Below are 20,035 nucleotides of genomic sequence, written 5' to 3' on the forward strand. Positions count from 1 at the left end.
ATTTTATGTGCTTAGATGCATCAAAATCATATTTATTGAGATATGATCTCCATATATTCGGATATATCTATATTTCCTATTCTACCGACTAAACATTATTGTATTAGGTTTAGGAAGATATCTTAAGAGATGTATATATACTTTGTAATCGTTATTATGAGGAGTCAACTTGATATTCAGTAATTCATAACTTGTCAATATTGACCAAGTGCTGATTAGAACACTTATGCTGGATTTTCATCAACCAACAAGTCATCCCATTATTTCCAAGAGATTTAGTCGCTAGCATCTATTATATACATGCAACAGTTCTAACAAAAAGATAATCACTACAAGAAAACATCAGGGATTCTGAGGGAAAAAATCGTCGGAATTTCGTCGGAATAACGTTATTCCGACGACATACCGACTAAACACGCCGTCGGAAATAATTCCTCGGAATTTCTTTTTTCCTCGGAAATCCCTCGGAATTTTCCGACGGAATTCCGAGGAAATAAATTTCCGAGGAAATTCCGAGGATCAACAGTTTGTCGGAAATATCCTCAGAATATACCGAGGGAGAATTCGTCGGTATAATTCCTCGGAAGTTCATCGATCGATGCGTGTTTGGACATATATACATCGATCGATAGGAGTATACCGACGGACCTTTTCCTCGGTTTATTCCGAGGGAACTTTTCCCTCGGTATATTCCGAGGGAACTTTTCCCTCGGAATATACCGAGGGAACTGGTTCCTCGGAATAAACAGAGGAACCTGTCCCTCGGTATAGCCCGAACGTTTTTTAAAAAACGCATCGATCGATGCGTTTTTGTTCAAAAACGCATCGATCGATCTAGTGAAAAATATAATTAAAAATATAATTTTAAAAAAATAAAATTTCTGAAATTTAAATTCGAAAATATGAAATTAAAGTAAAATTGAAATCATATTAATTAATATTCAAAGTTTCACAAATAAAAATAAAACATTCCGAGTTTGTGGAAAAAAAAAAAAACTACGGGTCTGGCACGTCCGGGAACACCTCGTTCGGGTACATCCTCTGCATCATCTCCATCATTTGCTGGTTCAGCCTCCTCTGTGCCTCATAGCCCGCCTGTTGAGTCACCATCTGGGTCTCCAACAAAGATATACGATCATCTTTGTCCTTCAACTGGGCCGTAAGTACTTCTGGATCAACAAAGGGCAGTGGTGCAGAAGAAGGGGGAACCGACCGGGTGCGACGACCCAAACCGACCAAACGTCCCTTCTTCTTTGGAACCGACTGAATAGAAAAAAACCAAATTTAGAAATTTAAACCAAGAAATAATTGAATTGAACTTTTAAAAACCAAGAACTTACGGATTCAACGATTTCGTTGATTCGAAACCGGGACAAGTTGGTCGAAGCCGTCGAAGCGTCATCTTCGGTTTGAAGCTGAGACACTTCGTCTACCACCTGAGTTTGGACCAGGTCGACCACGTCCCTCACAAGACCGTCATCAATCTGGCCGGTCTTTTATTGGTATACGCCCTCCTCATTAGGGCGAGATCATCAACCGGCTCGCCATCATTTTCTTCCGCCTTGAAAAAAAACATAAATTAAAGAAACATTAGAAATTAGAAGAAATGCACAATAAATTTAAATTCTGAAACTCAAATAATTGAAGAAAAAGCTGTTGAACTTACCATGCGATCTCCGAGAGTGGCAATAGATTGAGCACCCAAGTTATGCTTGTAGATGCCCTTCCCTTTACGGTCGCTCCTGCGGTTGGTGGAGTTGGTGGAAGAAGTTTCTTTCGTCTCTTCCTTATCCCAATGCGCACACAACTCCTTCCAGACCGTGTCGTTCATCGACTTTGGGACCTTTTAATAAAAAAAAAAGAAAAAGTTTAATAAATTAAAAAATAGTTTAATAAATTAAATCGAACCTTATTGATTTTCCACTTCTTCTTCCACTCGTGGATCTGTTTTCCATAGTTGTCCATTACTTTATGGACGAAGTGGTGATAGATAAAGAGCGTCTCATCGGAATTCCAGTTGAACTCTTGCTGAAAAAAAAACACAATTAGTAGAAAATTTATATTAAAAATTAAAAATATAAGTAAAAAATTAGAATACTTACCGCAAACTGACGAAACCACAGAACCTGCTTGTCGGTTGGGAAGTGAGTGAAAGTCAGATGTCCACTGTCGAGGGCCGAGTACATCATACGGTTGATCCATGCGCTGATCCCGTTCCCGGATCGGTTGAACCTTATTAAAAGAACAAACAGTTAATAATGAATCCAAATTTAAAGAAAAAAAAATGTTTAATTACCATGTTTGACCCCGTCCATGTGGATACGGAGTGAGATACGGAAGATGGTCACGACCGGGCTGTTGAACCAACTCCGCAACACGCATCACTCCCGGAGGACCCGGAGGAACAGGAGCGGATGCAGCAGCGGGAGCGAGAGGAGCAGGAGCGGGTGCAGCAGAGGGAGATGTATGGTTGGAGCTGTGGGGCGAAGGGGAATCCTGAAAATGGCTGGAATCCCGAGACTGGCTCGCCGTACCACCACGACCACGACGCTGTCGAAGCCGGGTCTGATCATCATGAGACCTGTAATTTTTACGGATTTTGCTTAGCAGCCGAAGCTACCAGACCCTTCGTTTTATTGATATGATATGATTTGGAGATAAATTAGAAATAAAATAATTTTTTATTTGCATGGTTTAGATTAAAACAATAACATACAAAATTGTATTTTGAATAGCAACCACGTGACATAAAAAAGAAAAAAAAGGGAGAGGTAACGAAAAGAAAATGTTTGTTTGCCTTGAGGATAATAATGTCTTTGACCACCCACAAATTATCCTAATAGTAGAAAGTGACTTAGCATGTAATAAAAACTTGAAAATTGACCTATACTGAAAATAACTCGTTAAATAAAGGATTTTTGACATGAGGGAGATGTATGGTTGGAGCTGTGGGGCGAAGGGGAATCCTGAAAATGGCTGGAATCCCGAGACTGGCTCGCCGTACCACCACGACCACGACGCTGTCGAGGCCGGGTCTGATCATCATGAGACCTGTAAATTTAAAAAATATATTTAATAAATACAGAAATATATAAATTAATTTTTTTTTTAAAAAAAAATCCCAAATAATTTAATCACAAAAAAAGATTTATATATATTTAAAATTTTTAATAAATATATAAAAATAGTTCTAATAAACAAAAAATAGTTGTAATAAATAAAAATAGTTTAATATTTACAAAAAAATAGTTTTAATAATATATATATATTAAAAATATTTTTAAATCCCAAATAATAGTTTTTAATCACAAAAAAAAGTTTTATAGATATTTAAAATGTTTTGTAAAATCCAAAAAATCAAATTTATATACAAAAATCGAATTTATATAGAAATTGTTTTTTGTAAAGTCCAAAAAATTGAATTTATATAGAAAAATCGTTTTGTAAAATACAAAAATCGATTTTATATACAAAAATCGATTTTATAAATACAAAAAAAAAATTATAAAAAAATTCTAAATCAATTCAACAAAACAAATCATTCAACCAAATCACAATTCTAAACCTATTATACAACCAAATCACAATCTTAACCAATCACCCTAACAAAAATCTATCAAAACTACACAAAAACCTAACAAATAGAACCTAAGAGAGTGGGATAGGGTCCTTACATGATTTGTGTAAGAAAAGGGGGAGATCGCCGGAGAATCTCAATTGTTCCTCGGAATGTCCTCGGAAAATATTGTATGTTTTTTTAAAAACGCATCGATCGATGCGTTTCTGAACAAAAACGCATCGATCGATTACAAAGATGGACCGGGCCGTAAGATTGTGATCGATCGATGTAGTTCTCCAACAGCATCTACCGGAAAACGCTCATGTCCACCGACTTCTGGCGTCCTTTCTGCACCAAAATCTCTTAGTTGTATCTTCAAATCTTTCCCACAAATTTCCGGAGGTGGACTGTCAAACACCCTCTTGTTCTTCGTAAACAAATTTCTACTCCTACGATATGGATGATCAGGTGGTAGGAATCTCCTGTGACAGTCAAACCAACATGTTTTCCTTCCGTGTTTTAGTTGGAAAGCATCAGTGTTATCTTGACAATATGGACATGATAGCCTTCCATGCGTTGTCCATCCAGACAACATACCATATGCTGGAAAATCACTTATTGTCCACATTAGTACTGCCCGCATTTGAAAGTTTTCTTTATACGAAACATCGTATGTTTCAGCACCTTGAGCCCATAGTTGTTGCAACTCATATATTAGTGGCTGAAGAAACACATCAAGTGATCTCTTAGGATGCTCTGGTCCGGGAACGAGAATCGAGAGAAACAAAAACTCTCGTCGCAAGCACAAGTTTGGGGGGAGGTTGTATGGTGTAAGAATGACGGGCCATAGAGAATACTGTCTTCCACTCTTGCCAAACGGACTGAAACCATCAGTACATAATCCAAGGTAGACATTTCTTCTCTCATACGCAAAGTCGGGATACTTTGATTGGAAATGCTTCCACGCTTTTGCATCTGAAGGATGTCTGATCTCACCATCTGTTGAGTGCTCCGCATGCCATCTCATTGGTTGCGCTGTGCGTTCAGACAGATACAACCTCTGCAACCTTTCCGTCAAAGGTAAATACCACATCCTTTTATATGGCACTGGAACTCTTCCACTCGTATCTTTATAACGAGGCTTTCCACAAAATTTGCATGTAACCCGCTGTTCATCCGCCCTCCAATAAATCATGCAGTTGTCGCTGCATACATCTATTACCTGATACGATAAACCAAGACCAGCTACGAGTTTCTGAACCTCGTAGTATGAACCAGGAGCTACATTATCCTCGGGTAGAATACCTTTTACAAAATCAGCAATCGCATCCACACAGTCTTCAGCCAAATTATAATATGTTTTAATGCCCATCAATCTTGTAGCAGATGATAAAGCTGAATGACCATCTCTGCAACCTTCGTACAATGGTTGCTTTCCAGCATCCAACATATCATAAAATCTCCTAGCTTCTGCATTGGGTAAATCTTCCCCTCTAAAATGATCATTTACCATCTGCTCAGTACCTACACCATAATCTACATCCGTTCTAATTGGTTCTTCTAATCTAACCGCTGGCTGAGGTTCGCTAGTACTACCATGTTCATAATCAGTTTCCCCATGATGATACCAAATTTTGTAACTTCGTGTAAACCCACTCAAATATAGATGAGTCCAAACATCCCACTCTTTAATAACCTTTCCATTTTTACAATTAGAGCAAGGACATCTTAACATACCTGTTTTTGCTTCCCGTTGTCGGTGAACTAACCCCATGAATTCGGTTATACCTCGTTGGTATTCTTCCGTAAGCAATCTCGTGTTCGGATCCAAATGAGGTCGATCGATCCAAGAACGAAAATAATTTGAAGAAGACATATTTTTTATGAATCAAATTCGTGTGTAAATAGAGTAAGAGGGAGGATGAAGATATGGAGTGAAAGAAGAGGAAGAGGAGTGCTTGTATTTATAGTTTAAATCCTGCCGACATACCGAGGAAATTCCGACGGAATTCCGACGGAAAAGGCTAGTTCGTCGGAATTTCCTTGGAATTTTGTAAAATCCCCCAACGGCTCTCCAACGGCTATAATATTTCCTCGGAATTCATCGATTTTTTCCGAGGAACACATTGTTCCTCGGAATTTCCTCGGAATATTCCGACGGACTGAGGTTTCCTCGGAATGCCGTCGGTATATTCCGAGGAAATTCCGAGGAACCCCAATTTTGTGTTTCCTCGGAATTTCCGAGGAAATTCCTCGGTATATTCCGAGGATTTCATTTTCCGTCGGAATGTCCGTCAGAATACCGCTGTTTTCTTGTAGTGAATATAATTTCATTGAATGGGAAAGCAAAAGAAAAACATTGAAAAGCATTGAGCCAAAAAAGGCAATGCATTACAAAGACACCATCTCTATGTGATTTGGGAAAGACAATTCTCGCAAATAACATTTTTAAGTTTTTGTCACAAAATAACTCTCGTAGAAGAAAATGGCCAAAATAGTCTATTTTATTTTGAAATTTTTATTTTTTTATATTTTATATTTAAAATTTTGAAATTTTGAAATCAAAATCTCGCCCCTTAACTCTAAATCTTAAGTCTTGATTAGTTAAACATAGGGTAAAATGTATTTTTACCCTTTAATAAAACTTATTTTGGTTATTTTGGTTATTTTGGTTAAGATGACAAAAAAAAAAAGTTATTTTTTTCATTAAAGACTATTTTTGTGACGATAAACTAAAAAAGTTATCCTAGGAAATTTCTCTTTGGGAAAACACTCGTACAATTGACATTGTATTATATTTTGTGTTAACTTAATTTTGGCTAATTCTTTGATTAAATTTATAATTTAATTGTCTTTTTTCTTTGTATTTTTTTCTCAAAATATATTAAGAAAATATCTATCAAATTAAAACGTGGAGAGCATACATAAATATATACACGTAATTTCACAGTTAAATAATATTTTATTAAAAAATAGATATTAAAATGATAAAATAATGAAAAATCAAATAACATAATATATATATATATATATATATATATATATATATATATTAAAATAAGATACTATACATAATTAATGTTATTAATATTTTAATTTAATTTCCTGCTTATTAATAATTTGAAATTTTAGATGTATAGTTTTATTTTTTTCCTTTAAATATATATATATGTTTTCAAACAACATAAATAACCGGGTTTATGAAGTGTAGGTTGAACCGGTTTGGGATTGAAATATACTTACAAAGACGGCAAGGATTGTGTACTTTAAAACAACAAACGGCAAAAAAATGTCTATCTCGTACGCACGTGGTCGACAAGAAACAGAAGAATAAAAGTCTTTGCAACCTGCCGTGCGGATGGATCTGAGAGACGAACAAAAAAGAGACAAGACCAAGCCTTAAAGAGTGCATCTCCTTGTATTAATCGTTAGTTGATAAACTAATAAATTAAACCAAAATATATATTATTAAAGAAAAAGGCGGAAAGTGTGAGGGAAAGATTGCCTCGCTTCATAAACACATCGGCACGCGATCCGCTGTAGAATCATCCCTCAAGTTTCGACCTTTTTTTTTCCTTTATTTCTTTTTTTAAATAAGTGAAAAAGATATGAAGGAGGTTGAAATCGAGAGCCCTGTTGTTTTTCCTTTATCGATATTACTATTATTATTGTTGTTCATTCTCATATACTATTATTCTTCTTCTTTTATTTTCTTTTTACGTTTTTCCCACAATAATTCGTGGGTTAATTAAGTTAGTAATCTAAAGGGGGAGAGATAAGGGTTCTATATGTTTTGTGGAAAGCCCTAATTTTAGTTTGTGTTGTGTTGTTGTTGTTCTTATCCTCTCTGATTGTTCTTGCGGCCGTGTTTCTGGTTCTCTCTCTCTCTCTCTCTCTTTGTGTGTTCAATCTTTTTCATGGAGATGGGTTCTGATGAAGAAGATCAGATCAAGAACGTTGTTGATGGTCACAAGAATAAGAAGAAGAAGATTGATACTTTCAATAACAAAGACTCTCTTACCTCCAAGTCCAAGCGTCAGATGAAAACTCCCTTTCAACTCCAAACGCTGGAGAAAGTTTATGCAGGTTTGATTTTGATTTCACCTTCATTGATGTGAATGGTTAGTTTTGTTGTTGTTTCTTTGTTCTTCAATTTGATTTTGATTTTGTTTCAAACAGAGGAAACGTATCCGTCGGAGGCGACGAGGGCTGAGTTGTCTGAGAAATTGGATTTGTCAGATCGGCAGTTACAGATGTGGTTTTGTCATCGGAGGTTAAAGGATAAGAAGGATGGCCAGGCCAAGAAACCGGTCCAACCGGCGGCTCCTGTTTTGTCGTCGGTTAATGAGTTACCTGCTGCTAAATCAGTCCCTGAACTTGATTCTGGATCAGGCTGCAGCCCTTATTCGGAGTCAAGGATGAACTTTGCGAGTGGTAGTGGTAGCTCTGGAGCTGACTTGGGTGAATATGAGAAAGGTGGGTACGAGCCACCACGGTTGTCTGTGATGGTTCGTAGAGCTGTTGTTTGCGTTGAGGCTCAGTTAGGGGAGCCATTGAGAGAGGACGGACCGGTTCTTGGCATGGAGTTTGATCAGTTGCCTCCTGGTGCGTTTGGAACACCTATAGGTACATTACTCTCTTTTTGCCAATCATAATGTCAATGTTGGTCTCTCTTTGCTTAGATTGATCTATCTCATGTGAGTCTTTGCTTTTTCTTATTCTCTAACTTTTTTTTGTTCGTGGACAAAACTATTGTAGCAATGGAGAAGCACCAAGGTCTTCCATATGAGAGCAAAATGTATGAGCCACATGATGTCCGACCTCGAAGAGTTAGTTTTCTGACTAAAACATATTTAATCTCTTTGTTCTTGTATGAGTTTTTTTAAGAGTTCTCATTGCCTATAGAGTGGCCCTATCATGGAGGTTATGATTCTTTGGTCATTGTTAGATGCGTTTCTCTTGTTATTCATATCCTCTTTCTTGCGCGTTCATTTAATCACATTTTCATATTATTTTATTTTTACTTATTTGCGTTTGTTGACTACAGTCTGCTGCCCGTTCACTGGATGATCCGTCTTCCTACACACCTGAGATTAATGGGCGGTACTCTGAAAGTCATGCACGTGGCATGGACTATGAAACTTCACGGTCCAAGAATTCATCATATATGCATGGGAATGGGCCCTATGGTACCCGTGGAAATGCATCTTTGAATTGTTCTACATCTCAACAAGACATGCCTAGCCCCATTGCCCCATCAGCTCATGGTGATATCTCCCTGCTGGAGAGAAAGGTAGCTAGCTGGCCAACTTTTATTCTGTCCCTTTGAGAAGATGTGTGTTTTTATTGTAATGTTATTATTATTTGTTAACATTCACAGGTAAACGATGGTAGAGTCGGAAGAGGAAGTGGACAAAAAGATCCAGAGAAACTAGAAATTCAGAAGAAAAAGGTATTAGAATGGTCTTATTATTGTCTTTTATTGCTATCCTCTGTAAGAACATGTTGATGAGTTGAGAGTTTTGTGTCCTCAGTATGAAGAACGCACGAGAAAGGAGATGGAAAGGCATGAGCGTGAGAGGCGTAAAGAAGAAGAGAGGCTGATGCGTGAAAGAATAAAAGAAGAGGAGAAGTTACAGCGTGAACACCGACGTGAAATGGAAAGAAGAGAAAAGTTTCTGCAGAGAGAAAACGAACGTGTAAGTTCTCAAAAAAAAAAAACGTACACTTTTTAGTTTTTTAGAAATTAGACTTATCTTTGTGTCCGAATGTTAAAAGGCGGAGAAACAGAAGCAAAAAGATGAGATTCGCCGGGAGAGAGATGCTATAAGACGCAAGATTGCCATTGAGAAGGCAACTGCGCGTAGAATTGCTAGAGAGTCTATGGATCTAATCGAAGATGAGCAGCTAGAGCTGATGGACTTGGCTGCTGCTAGCAAAGGCTTGCCCTCGGTGTTACAGCTTGATCATGATACGTTGCAAAACCTTGAACTGTATAGAGGTATGAAATTGACTGAGCAACCCTAATGAGTTCTTTCTTGATCTTGCAACTTATCATAGCTATTTCTACTTTTTCAGATTCTTTGAGCTCGTTTCCACCGAAGGCTTTGCAACTGAAGATGCCGTTTACAATTTCTCCATGGAAGGATTCCGAGGAAAATGTTGCGAACCTTCTAATGGTATGATCTTTACTCACTGCGGATGCTGCCTCTCGCTTGAAATTAGTACCATCAAAGTAACTTTGTATCAGAACAATGAGACCGATTTGGAATCAGTTGGATTGTTTTTTTTGTTTCACGTTTTGTGCACTCTTTTGCACTTCAAAGTTTTAATATTGTGGTTGCTTTTCAGGTTTGGAGATTCCTAATATCATTTTCAGATGTTCTAGACCTTTGGCCTTTTACCCTGGATGAGTTTATTCAGGCTTTTCATGACTATGTAAGTCTCTCTTTAGTAACTCAATCTGAGATGTTTTCTCGTGTTCTGTAGTTGTTTATTTCATTCCATTGTTCTTGCTCTATATATTATATCCTATTGTAGGACTCAAGATTGTTGGGGGAGATACATATTACTCTTCTGAGATCAATAATACGAGATATTGAAGACGTTGCTCGAACACGTTATAGTGGAATTGGAAATAACCAATATACTACAGCCAATCCTGAGGGAGGTCACCCCCAGATTGTTGAAGGGGTATGCTAATATCCTTTTCTCCTTTAAGGTTGATTCAGTGAGGCTTCATCTTTCCTAATGCTTCCTTCTTGTACAGGCTTATGCATGGGGCTTTGACATTCGTAGTTGGAAAAATCATTTGAACCCACTAACATGGCCTGAGATACTTCGCCAATTGGCACTCTCCAGTGGATTTGGGCCTAAGCTGAAGAAGAAAAATTCACATGTGACACAGACTGCTCACAAGGATGAGGTACTTATTCCCGTTTGTGTGTTGTCAGAGGTTTTAATTTTTATTTAGGCATTGATATGGTTAACTTGTGTGTGCAGGCTAAAGGCTATGAAGATATCGTTTCTACCATTCGCAGTGGTTCAGCAGCTGAAAGTGCTTTTGCATCAATGCTGGAGAAAGGGTTGCTGGCTCCGCGCAAGTCGAGGCATCGGTTGACACCTGGAACTGTCAAATTTGCAGCCTTGCATGTTCTCTCTCTTGAGGGAAGCAAGGGACTAACACTAATAGAACTTGCCGACAAGATTCAGGTATATACATCTATAATCTATATATGTTACTTAGTTGAAATATTTCATTTACTTAGTTTTTTTTTTTATGGTTTCCAATGGAAGAAATCTGGACTTCGGGACCTGTCAACAAGCAAGACGCCAGAGGCTTCCATATCTGTTGCATTGACCAGAGATGTAAAGCTCTTCGAAAGAATAGCCCCTTGTACGTATTGTGTACGAGCTCCTTACGTGAAGGATCCTGCGGATGGAGAGGCGATACTCGCAGACGCTAGGAAGAAGATAAGGGCATTCGAAAACGGATTGACAGGTCCAGAAGATTTGAATGATCTTGAAAGAGATGAAGACTTTGAATGTGACGTTGATGAGGATCCTGAGGTTGATGATTTAGCCACTCCGGCAAGGGCCTCAAATGGTTTGTCTGGAAAGCGAGAAGATGCTATGTTCTGTGATGTTAAGAGCATTGTTCCACAACACCATAGTAAAGATTCAGCGGTTAGCTGCGTGGATGATAATAATGATGTGGTTGAAGATAGCAACCAGGGCCAATCATGGATCCAAGGTCTTACAGAAGGGGATTACTGTCATCTAAGTGTTGAAGAGCGCCTTGAGGCCCTTGTTGCTTTAGTCGGCATTGTCAATGAAGGAAACTCCCTCAGAGCTAGTCTTGAGGATCGTATGGAGGCAGCAAATTCTCTTAAAAAGCAAATGTTGGCAGAAGCACAGTTAGATAACAGCTGCATGAGAGATGTACTTAAGCTTGACAGAGACCCTTCCCAACGTATGGATGAATCGAAGCCTATGGAAGCTGAGAGAGGCTTTAGTAACCAGGAGGCCGCTCAAGAGAATTGTTCTTCAAAGAGATCACGGTCACAGTTAAAATCATACATAGGCGACAAAGCAGAAGAGGTGTATCCATACCGATCTTTGCCGCTTGGACAAGACCGCCGCCGCAACCGTTACTGGCATTTTGCTGCATCAGCATCTAAAACTGATCCTTGCTCGGGGCTTATATTTGTTGAGCTACACGATGGCAAGTGGCGCCTCATTGATTCAGAAGAGGTAAATAACAAAACCTTGGCAGCTAAACAACATGTTGCTTGTATAGATGTTTTAACCATTTCTTGTCTGAATTTGTTTTGTAGGCTTTTGACTTTTTGGTTGCGTCACTGGATATGCGTGGGATTAGAGAATCCCATTTAGGCATAATGTTGCTGAAGATTGAGGGATCATTCAAAGAGAATGCTTGTAAGAATACTCGTGCAGATTCTGTGAGCCCATCCAGTGCTATATCAGGATCTAATTCTGATTCAATGGAAGCTTCAACTTCTATCAGAGTTGAGCTTGGGAGAAACGACAGGGAGAAGGAGTGTTTATCGAAACGGTTCCATGGTTTCCAGAGATGGATGTGGACCGAGACGTACAGCTCGCTGCCTTCTTGTGCTAGGAGACACGGGAAGAAGAGATGTGAGCTGTTGGCGACATGCGAAGTGTGTGTTGCATCTTATCTATCTGAGTATACACACTGCACTTCTTGTCACCGGAGATTGAACATGTTTTATAGTTCAGAGAGAAAGATATTAGATTCAGCTTTGACTGCATCTCCTCTTCCGTTTGGAGTCAGGTTGCTCAAAGCACTTCTTGTTTTTCTTGAGGTAACGCTTCATTTAAATCTTGTCAACTTTTATTCTATAGTCATTTCTTTGGTACTAACTTTTGACAACTTCATTTATTGACAGGCATGTGTACCAGATGAAGCTCTTGAATCATTTTGGACAGAGGACAAAAGAAAAGATTGGGGGTTTAGGTTGAATGATTCATCATCACCTGAAGAGCTTTTGCAGGTAGCCATCATCTTTGTTTTTCTTTTTTTTCCCTAAATTAAACACAAAATTTGTTTTAAAACTCAGCTTATCTTCCTTTCTGTTTTTTTTTGACAGGTCTTGATTTCTTTGGAGAGTGCAATCAAGAAAGAGTCTTTATCATCCAATTTTGTGACGGCAAAGGAGCTCTTGGGAGCTGCTGATGGTTCAGGATCAATGGACGTTTTTCCATGGATACCAAAGACAGTGTCAGCGGTTGCTTTGAGACTTTTAGACCTTGATGCATCCATTCTTTACGTGAAGCCAGAAAAACCTGAGCAGATATCAGAAGATGACAAGGAGCAGATTGTAAGTTTTATAGACTATTTAGTGAAGATTGTTTCTCTGTTACTCATTTGGAAGTTATTTTAATGCAGAGCCTTTTCCCTGGAAAGTCCCTTACCAAAGGCAAAGGAGCCAAAGAGCAAGAAGACCAAGACGAGGTTGTTGTTTCAAACTCGGGTAAAAAAAGTAAGAAACGACGAGTGAGATTTGGTTCTGTAACAAACAGAAAGGCCAAGAGGACGAAAGTGCAAGGGGGTCCAAACAGATTTGTCGCCGGTAGGAGCAACGTTGTAATGGATAGGAACTTAGTGGGCGTTGAGTTGAACCATCATCAAGTCCCTGGAAGAGGAAAGAGGACGGTTAGAAAAAGACCTGAGAGGAACGATGAGGACAGTTACCGCTTAGTCAGAAGAATGGCTGACATTGTTAGGCCTAATAGCGAAGAAGTTGAAGAGGAAGAGGAAGAGGAAGAAGAAGAGCAAACATTCAGAGACATTAATGAAGATTGGGCTAGTGAAACACCCGATAGAGTGATGATGCCTATGCAAGTGGATGATGAAAGTGACAACAATGTAGGAGTTGAATCAGAGGATGATGATGATGAGGGTCAGTTTGTGGTTTATGATCAGAGGAACAAGTGGGGACTAGATTGGAATAGTAACCTAAATGAAGCAATGGAGGATGATGAAGAAGAAGTTGTTGGGGCTGCGCAGGTCGAGAGAGAAGATGTTGCAGAAATGAGTGAGGGCTCTGAAGATGATGATGTACCTGCTAATAATGCAGCAGCAAATAATTACGAAAGTGGATCAGAGGATTACAGCAGCAGTGATTCATGAATTCAAGAAGATTACATTCTTGAAGACATGTTTTATATCTATAGGGAGAAAAGAAAGTGATAGTATCAGCAGGTTCTCTCACCTATGAGAAGATTAATTATAAGAATATTTCTGATTAGTTTGGTGAAGTCAAGCCAAGGCATATGTTTAGCAAGTGCCATTGTTATCATAAAAATTGCAACCCCATTGTTTTGTTAAATGATTCTCGTGTCAATTTCCAAGGCTTGAGGATCTCTCTTTCGTCTATGCTTCTGGTTTTATAAAAGACCTCTATGAACAAGAAATGATTCTCAACTATATTACTTTGAGAGGGTATAACTGTAACTTCAACTCTCTCTCTTGCATATGGGAATCACTTGTCCTAGGGATTCAGGTAGAATCTCAGCATTAATATGCCAAAGAGACATTTTGTAGGTAAAACTTGAAAAAGAGAATGCGTGTTTTTTTCTCAAATCATTGTCATGATTTTTCGCAATCGCATGAATATCTTCTGCTTCGTTGTCTTAAAGAAGAACCTCTCTTGAATTTCTGTAAAGATGATTACTGTTTACATTAGTTTGTGTTTGTTTATTAGTTATTATTATGAAGTTCACCACTTTCGTAGATGCCTAAATGGTCCAAGCCTCCAAGTTAGACCACCTTTTGTTACGTGGTGATCTTTATTTAATGAGCCCCGTCTTTTTCATTATAATTTTACTGTTACAATAGAAAATAATAATCTAAAAAATGTACACTAGTGATGATATGCTGCCAATAATCTTCTAGGCTCTTCTATCTTCAATAAAAACAAGAATTTTGCATTTGAGCATTCCGTATACTAGTGATGATATGCTGCCAATAATATACAAAAGGTCCGATTGGTATTAGAACTGTTGAGGCTGTATGGTTTGTAACAGTTCTCACGGTCGTTTTTTCTCCAATGGGGCTTTTAGAAACATTTATTTGTCTAAAGCCATCATAGCCATTTTTTTTTCTCTTTTTTAAGTTTCCAACCTGTTTTCTAACAGTCAGCTTACCGTGGCTTTGAGAAAAAAATAAACTTTTTTTTTCTTTTCGTTTCTTTTTTTTTGAACATTTTCTTACTCCAGAGTTAAGCGTGTTCGAACTGGAATATTGGAAGGACGAGTGATCTATCAAACAAAGAAAAAGTGTACTTCTTTGTTTCTTACCAGAAGAATCGAAACATATATCTACTTTTATTATATATGCTACCGCAGAGAATAAATTAGTTAGTTAACAATTATTATTTTTTCTCTTTATTTTAAGAACCCATAAACGAAAAAAAAATTCCTAATGACTGAAAGAGTTGTTTACTTTATTGTCATGATACTTACTATTAAGTGAGCAGGGAGAATGAATTTTTCCAAGAACTAACAATTTTTGTTGATTCAAAATTTTATTTTTTCACACCTTTTTTGTATTTGAGAAAGATGAAATAAACTAAACAGGCACATAAAATTAAAATTTTGATATAGCACGGCTAAACTAGGGACCTTATTGCAGTTTGTTTTCTTTCTACAACTTCTACAGTTTTTTATACCAATCAGATTTTTATGGTAATTGACGGTCATAGTTTTTTAAGTCAAAATCTCTGCGGCCAAAAGTCTAGACTAAAAGCCTAAAGCAACGGTCGTTACCAATCGGAGCCAAAAACTCAACGTCTTATAGAAGAAAGATGTCTTTAAATATCAAAATTCAAAAGTACAATCACTATTGAACCACAATATCTTCCAACCACAAGAGGCAAGGCTTGTTTTCCTAATGTTACAAGCCAACAAACTCTTTACCGTACCACTTATACTTCCATCACCAGTCAACTGTTACATCTGATACATTTTGTCCATGTCTACATATACAATTGAATATTTTTGTAGGATGAACATTTGTATGAATCGATTCCAAATCCTCCCAATCTCTACCAAACTGTTATATCCAATACGACACACATTTGCTATTTGCACAAGACACATATACTAATACTATACACATGTAAGCATATGACATGCATCGAAAGAAGAGCAAAGATCGAACTAATATAGAAACTTCAAATGTACATTGAACATTTAGAAAAATCCCATATATATTAAAAGAGAAGCACTTAAATTTTTTTTCTTAAAAATCTAATCTGACGTGGCTTCATGAGAGACCTCTATTTACAAAAATGCATATGTGTCACTTGGAGAGCGTTTGTTAAAAAACGCAAGCTTTAAATGCAAAAAAAACTTACCTTAATTATTCTTGCCTTTCTCAAAATTAACATTCAAGTAACACACAAAATTTTCTTCTCCACTTTATGTTGGTTCTTCAATTTTACAAGCGTACGTGATGTGTTGGTTTTAGAAGACTACGTAAGAGGCATATCAAATTAGCTCTCTGCCAAAGCATGAAGAAGTTTGTCGTGGCAGCTTAGCCGTGGCGGCACCTTCCTGAACCGCCGCGAAGAATATGGGTGCAACTATTCTTACCAGAGCCTCAAACCGGACCTCTTTGTAGCACCTGCAATAGCAGAACCAGAGCTCATCGACAGCTCATCGACGGCCACCGGGAAATACATCGTGGCTTCAACTTGCATAACGTCCAAGACAACGACGAAAATAACAACTAAGATTATTAGAACCACTAATTATCTCCTTATCATAGTAAGATATTTTCTTCTCTTTGAATGAAATATAAAAAAACAAGATAAACAAGAAATAGCTTTTGATATTGGTTAGGCTCTTTTCTTGGTTTGTATGTGTTAAAAATGCGATAATGACTCTTATATATAGGGTTCTTGAGACGTCTTTGTTTGACTTCTGCAAGTTTCGAACTATGCTTAGGTTTATAACACATAGACAGACTACACAAATATGAACTTTCGAAACAAACGTTTTCGTTACCACACAAATATCACCAGTGCATACTAATTAACTCTTGTGGTGGTCACGCAACATGCGGAGGGGCTCCGCAGCAAAATAGCTAAGGCTGAGGTTTCTGAAATAGGAATTTGGATCTGCGCCTTGGTCGTCGTCATAGGAATTTGGATCAACGTTGTGTGGCGCGGTTTTGTAGTTGTTGACCGATTTTTCTGAGACCATCGTAAATGGGATCTCTTTGTTAACCGCAAAGTTATTTGTATGTCTCTTACTTTAGTATCTCACTCGGTGGGCATATGGTCTTTGTGAGAGTGCAAGCAGTTCTAGGAGGAATGCTTAAATAGATCATCAAAAGGAATAAGAGGTGAAAAAAGCGGTCAAAAAAGGAGCCTCATGCAAACAAGTTTTGTTTTCTTTCTGTTGGGGAAGTGTCGCTCTTAGCATGCTTACAACATTACCAAGGGAATATCTCTGCATGATATTGGATAGTGGTGAAAGTTACTTTGTGGCAGTGACATGCAATGGAGTTCTTTTTAAATGTGTCATACACAAACTTGGTAAACCAACATGTGAAGTATATGGCGTATGAGTATATAGCTCATTTTTCGTTTTTTTCAAAATATAAATAAACTAAGGAATATTTGTTTGAAATTGATTTATGTAACATGTCTATTTTGATTATTAGTTAAATCTAACAGACATAAGTTTTATAGAAAGTTGGTTATTATGCTTGGTCTGCAAGTATATTTTGAGTCGTATTATATTAAGGAGATTTTGGTTTGCCATAACTAGGTTATTTCCTTAGTTACAGAGGTGAAATATTCTAACCTAATGTTAATACGATTGTAAATATATATTAAGCCTCGCCTCTATTACTCTCCATCCCAATAAAATAACCTAAAGTACGTTCGAGTTCAAGATGGTTGACAATTTTGACAAGGTTATGGACTTGAATCCTTCTTTATACCGTTTGCATATTAAAACTTATGGCTTCTTTCAGCAATGTGACTGACCTCAAACCTTTCAAAACAATGTGGAAGATCAGGGTCAGGATCATTCGACTTTGGAAGCAGTACTCCACTGCAGGAGGCTTGACAATTGAGATGGTTGTGGTCAACTGTAACGTTAGTTTCTTAATGTTTTTTCTCTTATCATATAAACCTATGTTTTTCTATCAAACGAAATTGAAAGAAGCATTTTACTGCCAATGTTTTTTTCAGGGCGTGAAGATTCATGCGTCTGTGAAGAAAGATTTGGTTAATCAATTTGATCCGCAGCTGTCCGAAGGTAGTTCAAAGATATTCATCAACTTCTCAGTGGGACAGTCATGTGGTTCATACCGAACTACTAACCATCAATACACGATCTCTTTCCTTGAAACCACACGTGTAAGAGGTTGCGATTTTCCTGCTGAGGTTTCCGGGTTTGATCCTGCAAACTACCGTGATATTCTTGATGGGCGTGAATGACTAAATATCTTTTTTCTTGATGGGCGTGAATGCACCTTGATGGGCGGGCACTGGTCGCAGCTCCCAATAATATCAATTATAATAATATCTAATATCATTATTATTTTATATGGTTATATAGTTCTTAAGCTTATAATAGATGCAATTTATAGTATAATAGCTTGAGGAACCGGCTGCTATACTCCTTGCTCTAAAGAATTTGGTTGGAAAGACTTATTTTTTCAAGGTTGGTATTAAAAGAGAAAACTTTCTCTATAGCCATGACACTTACAAGGTCACTAAGATTATCACCAATGATGAGATAATTAGTGAGTTTGATACAAAGGTCTATCCAAAGGTATCCATTTGAGTTTTGCATTTAATTGTACTTATACCGTTTCGCAGTAGTTTGCTTAATGTGTGCCCTTATATAATTGCCAGCTACCAAATCTAACCTATACAGGCGACAATACCGTACTCTCCGATGCACCAGAGGTTTTTGTTTTTTTAGTTTTAATTACTCCATACTCCATGTCTAGAATGATTTTATCTATTAGTTATATAACTTATTTGGTTTTCCTTACAGGGTTCCCTCATCCTATCTGCTGAGTCTTCTGAAGAAGCTGAACGAACTGATCTTACTCCAGCCAAACGCAGAGGGACGACTATTGTTAACTTGGAAGAAGCAGTCGATCAGAATTCGGTTACAAGGACTCCATGTACTACTCGAATCAAGAAGGAAAAGACTGAAAAAGTGGCTAATGAGTTTCACCAGGAAGACATGTTTTTTAGAGGCCTTTTCCCCATTTTTTTTACTCTTATGTTTGAGTTTTCATTTTTGGTTTTTGACATTTTAATTATCGGTTTTGGTTTTTCTATTGTGTTTTGGAATATTTTATTTAATATAAAGCCTCTATTTTTATTATGTTTACATTTACCCATTCCATGCCATCTTTAATATATAGGGGATAATCTAAATTAAGTTATAAGTAGCTGTTGACCTCTCTATTCTCTGTCGTTTCCTATTAACATATATCTTTCTATTATTCATATTCGATTTAAATTTCAATACTATTTTCTTCAATGATGCTACACATTGTCATTCAGGGTGTGATCTTGCATCTCGGTTTACAAACAATATAACAGTAATATGGCGGTATATAAAGGTATGCACGGTCTTACAAGATGTTTTTCGTAAATGTATGTCGTCTGAACATCATGTTAGAGGTCTTTCATAATGGTAGCGATCATGGGATAAGTTGTATAAAATAATCAGAAATAATTCAGTATATACATACTTGAAATAAATTACAAATGTGTTACTTGCAAACTATGTCAATAAAGCGCAAAGGTTAAAAATCTTTTTAAAATAATTCAGTATGCATTTTCGTAAATAGAGGTCTCTCATGAAGCCACGTCAGATTAGATTTTTAAGAAAAAAATTTTAAGTGTTTCTCCTTTAATATATAGGGGATTATGTTTTTTGAAGGTCGAATAACCTTCAATTGCTTTTATGATATTTTATTGTTTTTTATAAATCAGGAACACTATTATTTATTTATTCCATATTGTTATGGTTTCGTTTTGCATTTAGATTAATCTACGAAAATAAACAAATTTTGATGTTTTGACCTATAGTTTCATAGTTTATTAACATAAAGACGAGTTCTAGACTTCAGTTTATCAAAAAAAACATGTATAATCACATTGGTTGCCAAGTAGTTAACATATATATCAACATCAAGTCAGACTATACCCGACTCATAAACTTCGGGTTAATGATATTACTCACGTATACTCACATAGTCGTAACATCATAGTTAACTGAATCATACCTTTATATTTTTTGCACCGTTTATTAAAGCTACACCTTATATATACATAATCATAATATATACAATCAACATATTTTTAGATATTTAATTCCGCGCAAAGCGCGGATTACTACCTAGTAGTTGTTAAAAGGCTTTCTTTCTTCTTCCTTATTGTATATATTTTT

The 20,035-nt window shown here is 37.0% G+C and overlaps 1 protein-coding gene across 1 annotated transcript; it reads left to right on the top strand.

Moving 5' to 3' along the window:
- Nucleotides 1-6,932: 6,932 nt before the first annotated feature.
- On the top strand, nt 6,933-13,947 carry BNAC03G58690D (homeobox-DDT domain protein RLT1). Its single transcript, XM_013829955.3, has 17 exons — nt 6,933-7,645; nt 7,739-8,185; nt 8,318-8,388; nt 8,607-8,852; nt 8,940-9,011; nt 9,094-9,258; nt 9,338-9,560; nt 9,638-9,738; nt 9,911-9,997; nt 10,100-10,252; nt 10,329-10,484; nt 10,562-10,771; nt 10,856-11,812; nt 11,896-12,405; nt 12,490-12,594; nt 12,691-12,921; nt 12,990-13,947. The coding sequence occupies exons 1-17, from the start codon at nt 7,477-7,479 to the stop codon at nt 13,731-13,733; spliced, it is 4,647 nt and encodes a 1,548-aa protein (XP_013685409.1). The 5' UTR covers nt 6,933-7,476; the 3' UTR covers nt 13,734-13,947.
- Nucleotides 13,948-20,035: the final 6,088 nt, after the last annotated feature.

This window comes from Brassica napus, chromosome C3, assembly GCF_020379485.1.
Source record: "Brassica napus cultivar Da-Ae chromosome C3, Da-Ae, whole genome shotgun sequence".
Lineage (NCBI taxonomy): Eukaryota > Viridiplantae > Streptophyta > Magnoliopsida > Brassicales > Brassicaceae > Brassica > Brassica napus.

What these genes read in the sequence shown, in the direction of transcription:
- BNAC03G58690D (XM_013829955.3), top strand. Translation starts at nt 7,477, where the DNA reads ATGGAGATGGGTTCTGATGAAGAAGATCAGATCAAGAACGTTGTTGAT. An exon ending in ATGTTGCGAACCTTCTAATG is followed by an intron (nt 9,739 to 9,910) that starts GTATGATCTTTA and finishes GTTGCTTTTCAG; the next exon opens with GTTTGGAGATTCCTAATATC. An exon ending in CACCTGAAGAGCTTTTGCAG is followed by an intron (nt 12,595 to 12,690) that starts GTAGCCATCATC and finishes TTTTTTTGACAG; the next exon opens with GTCTTGATTTCTTTGGAGAG.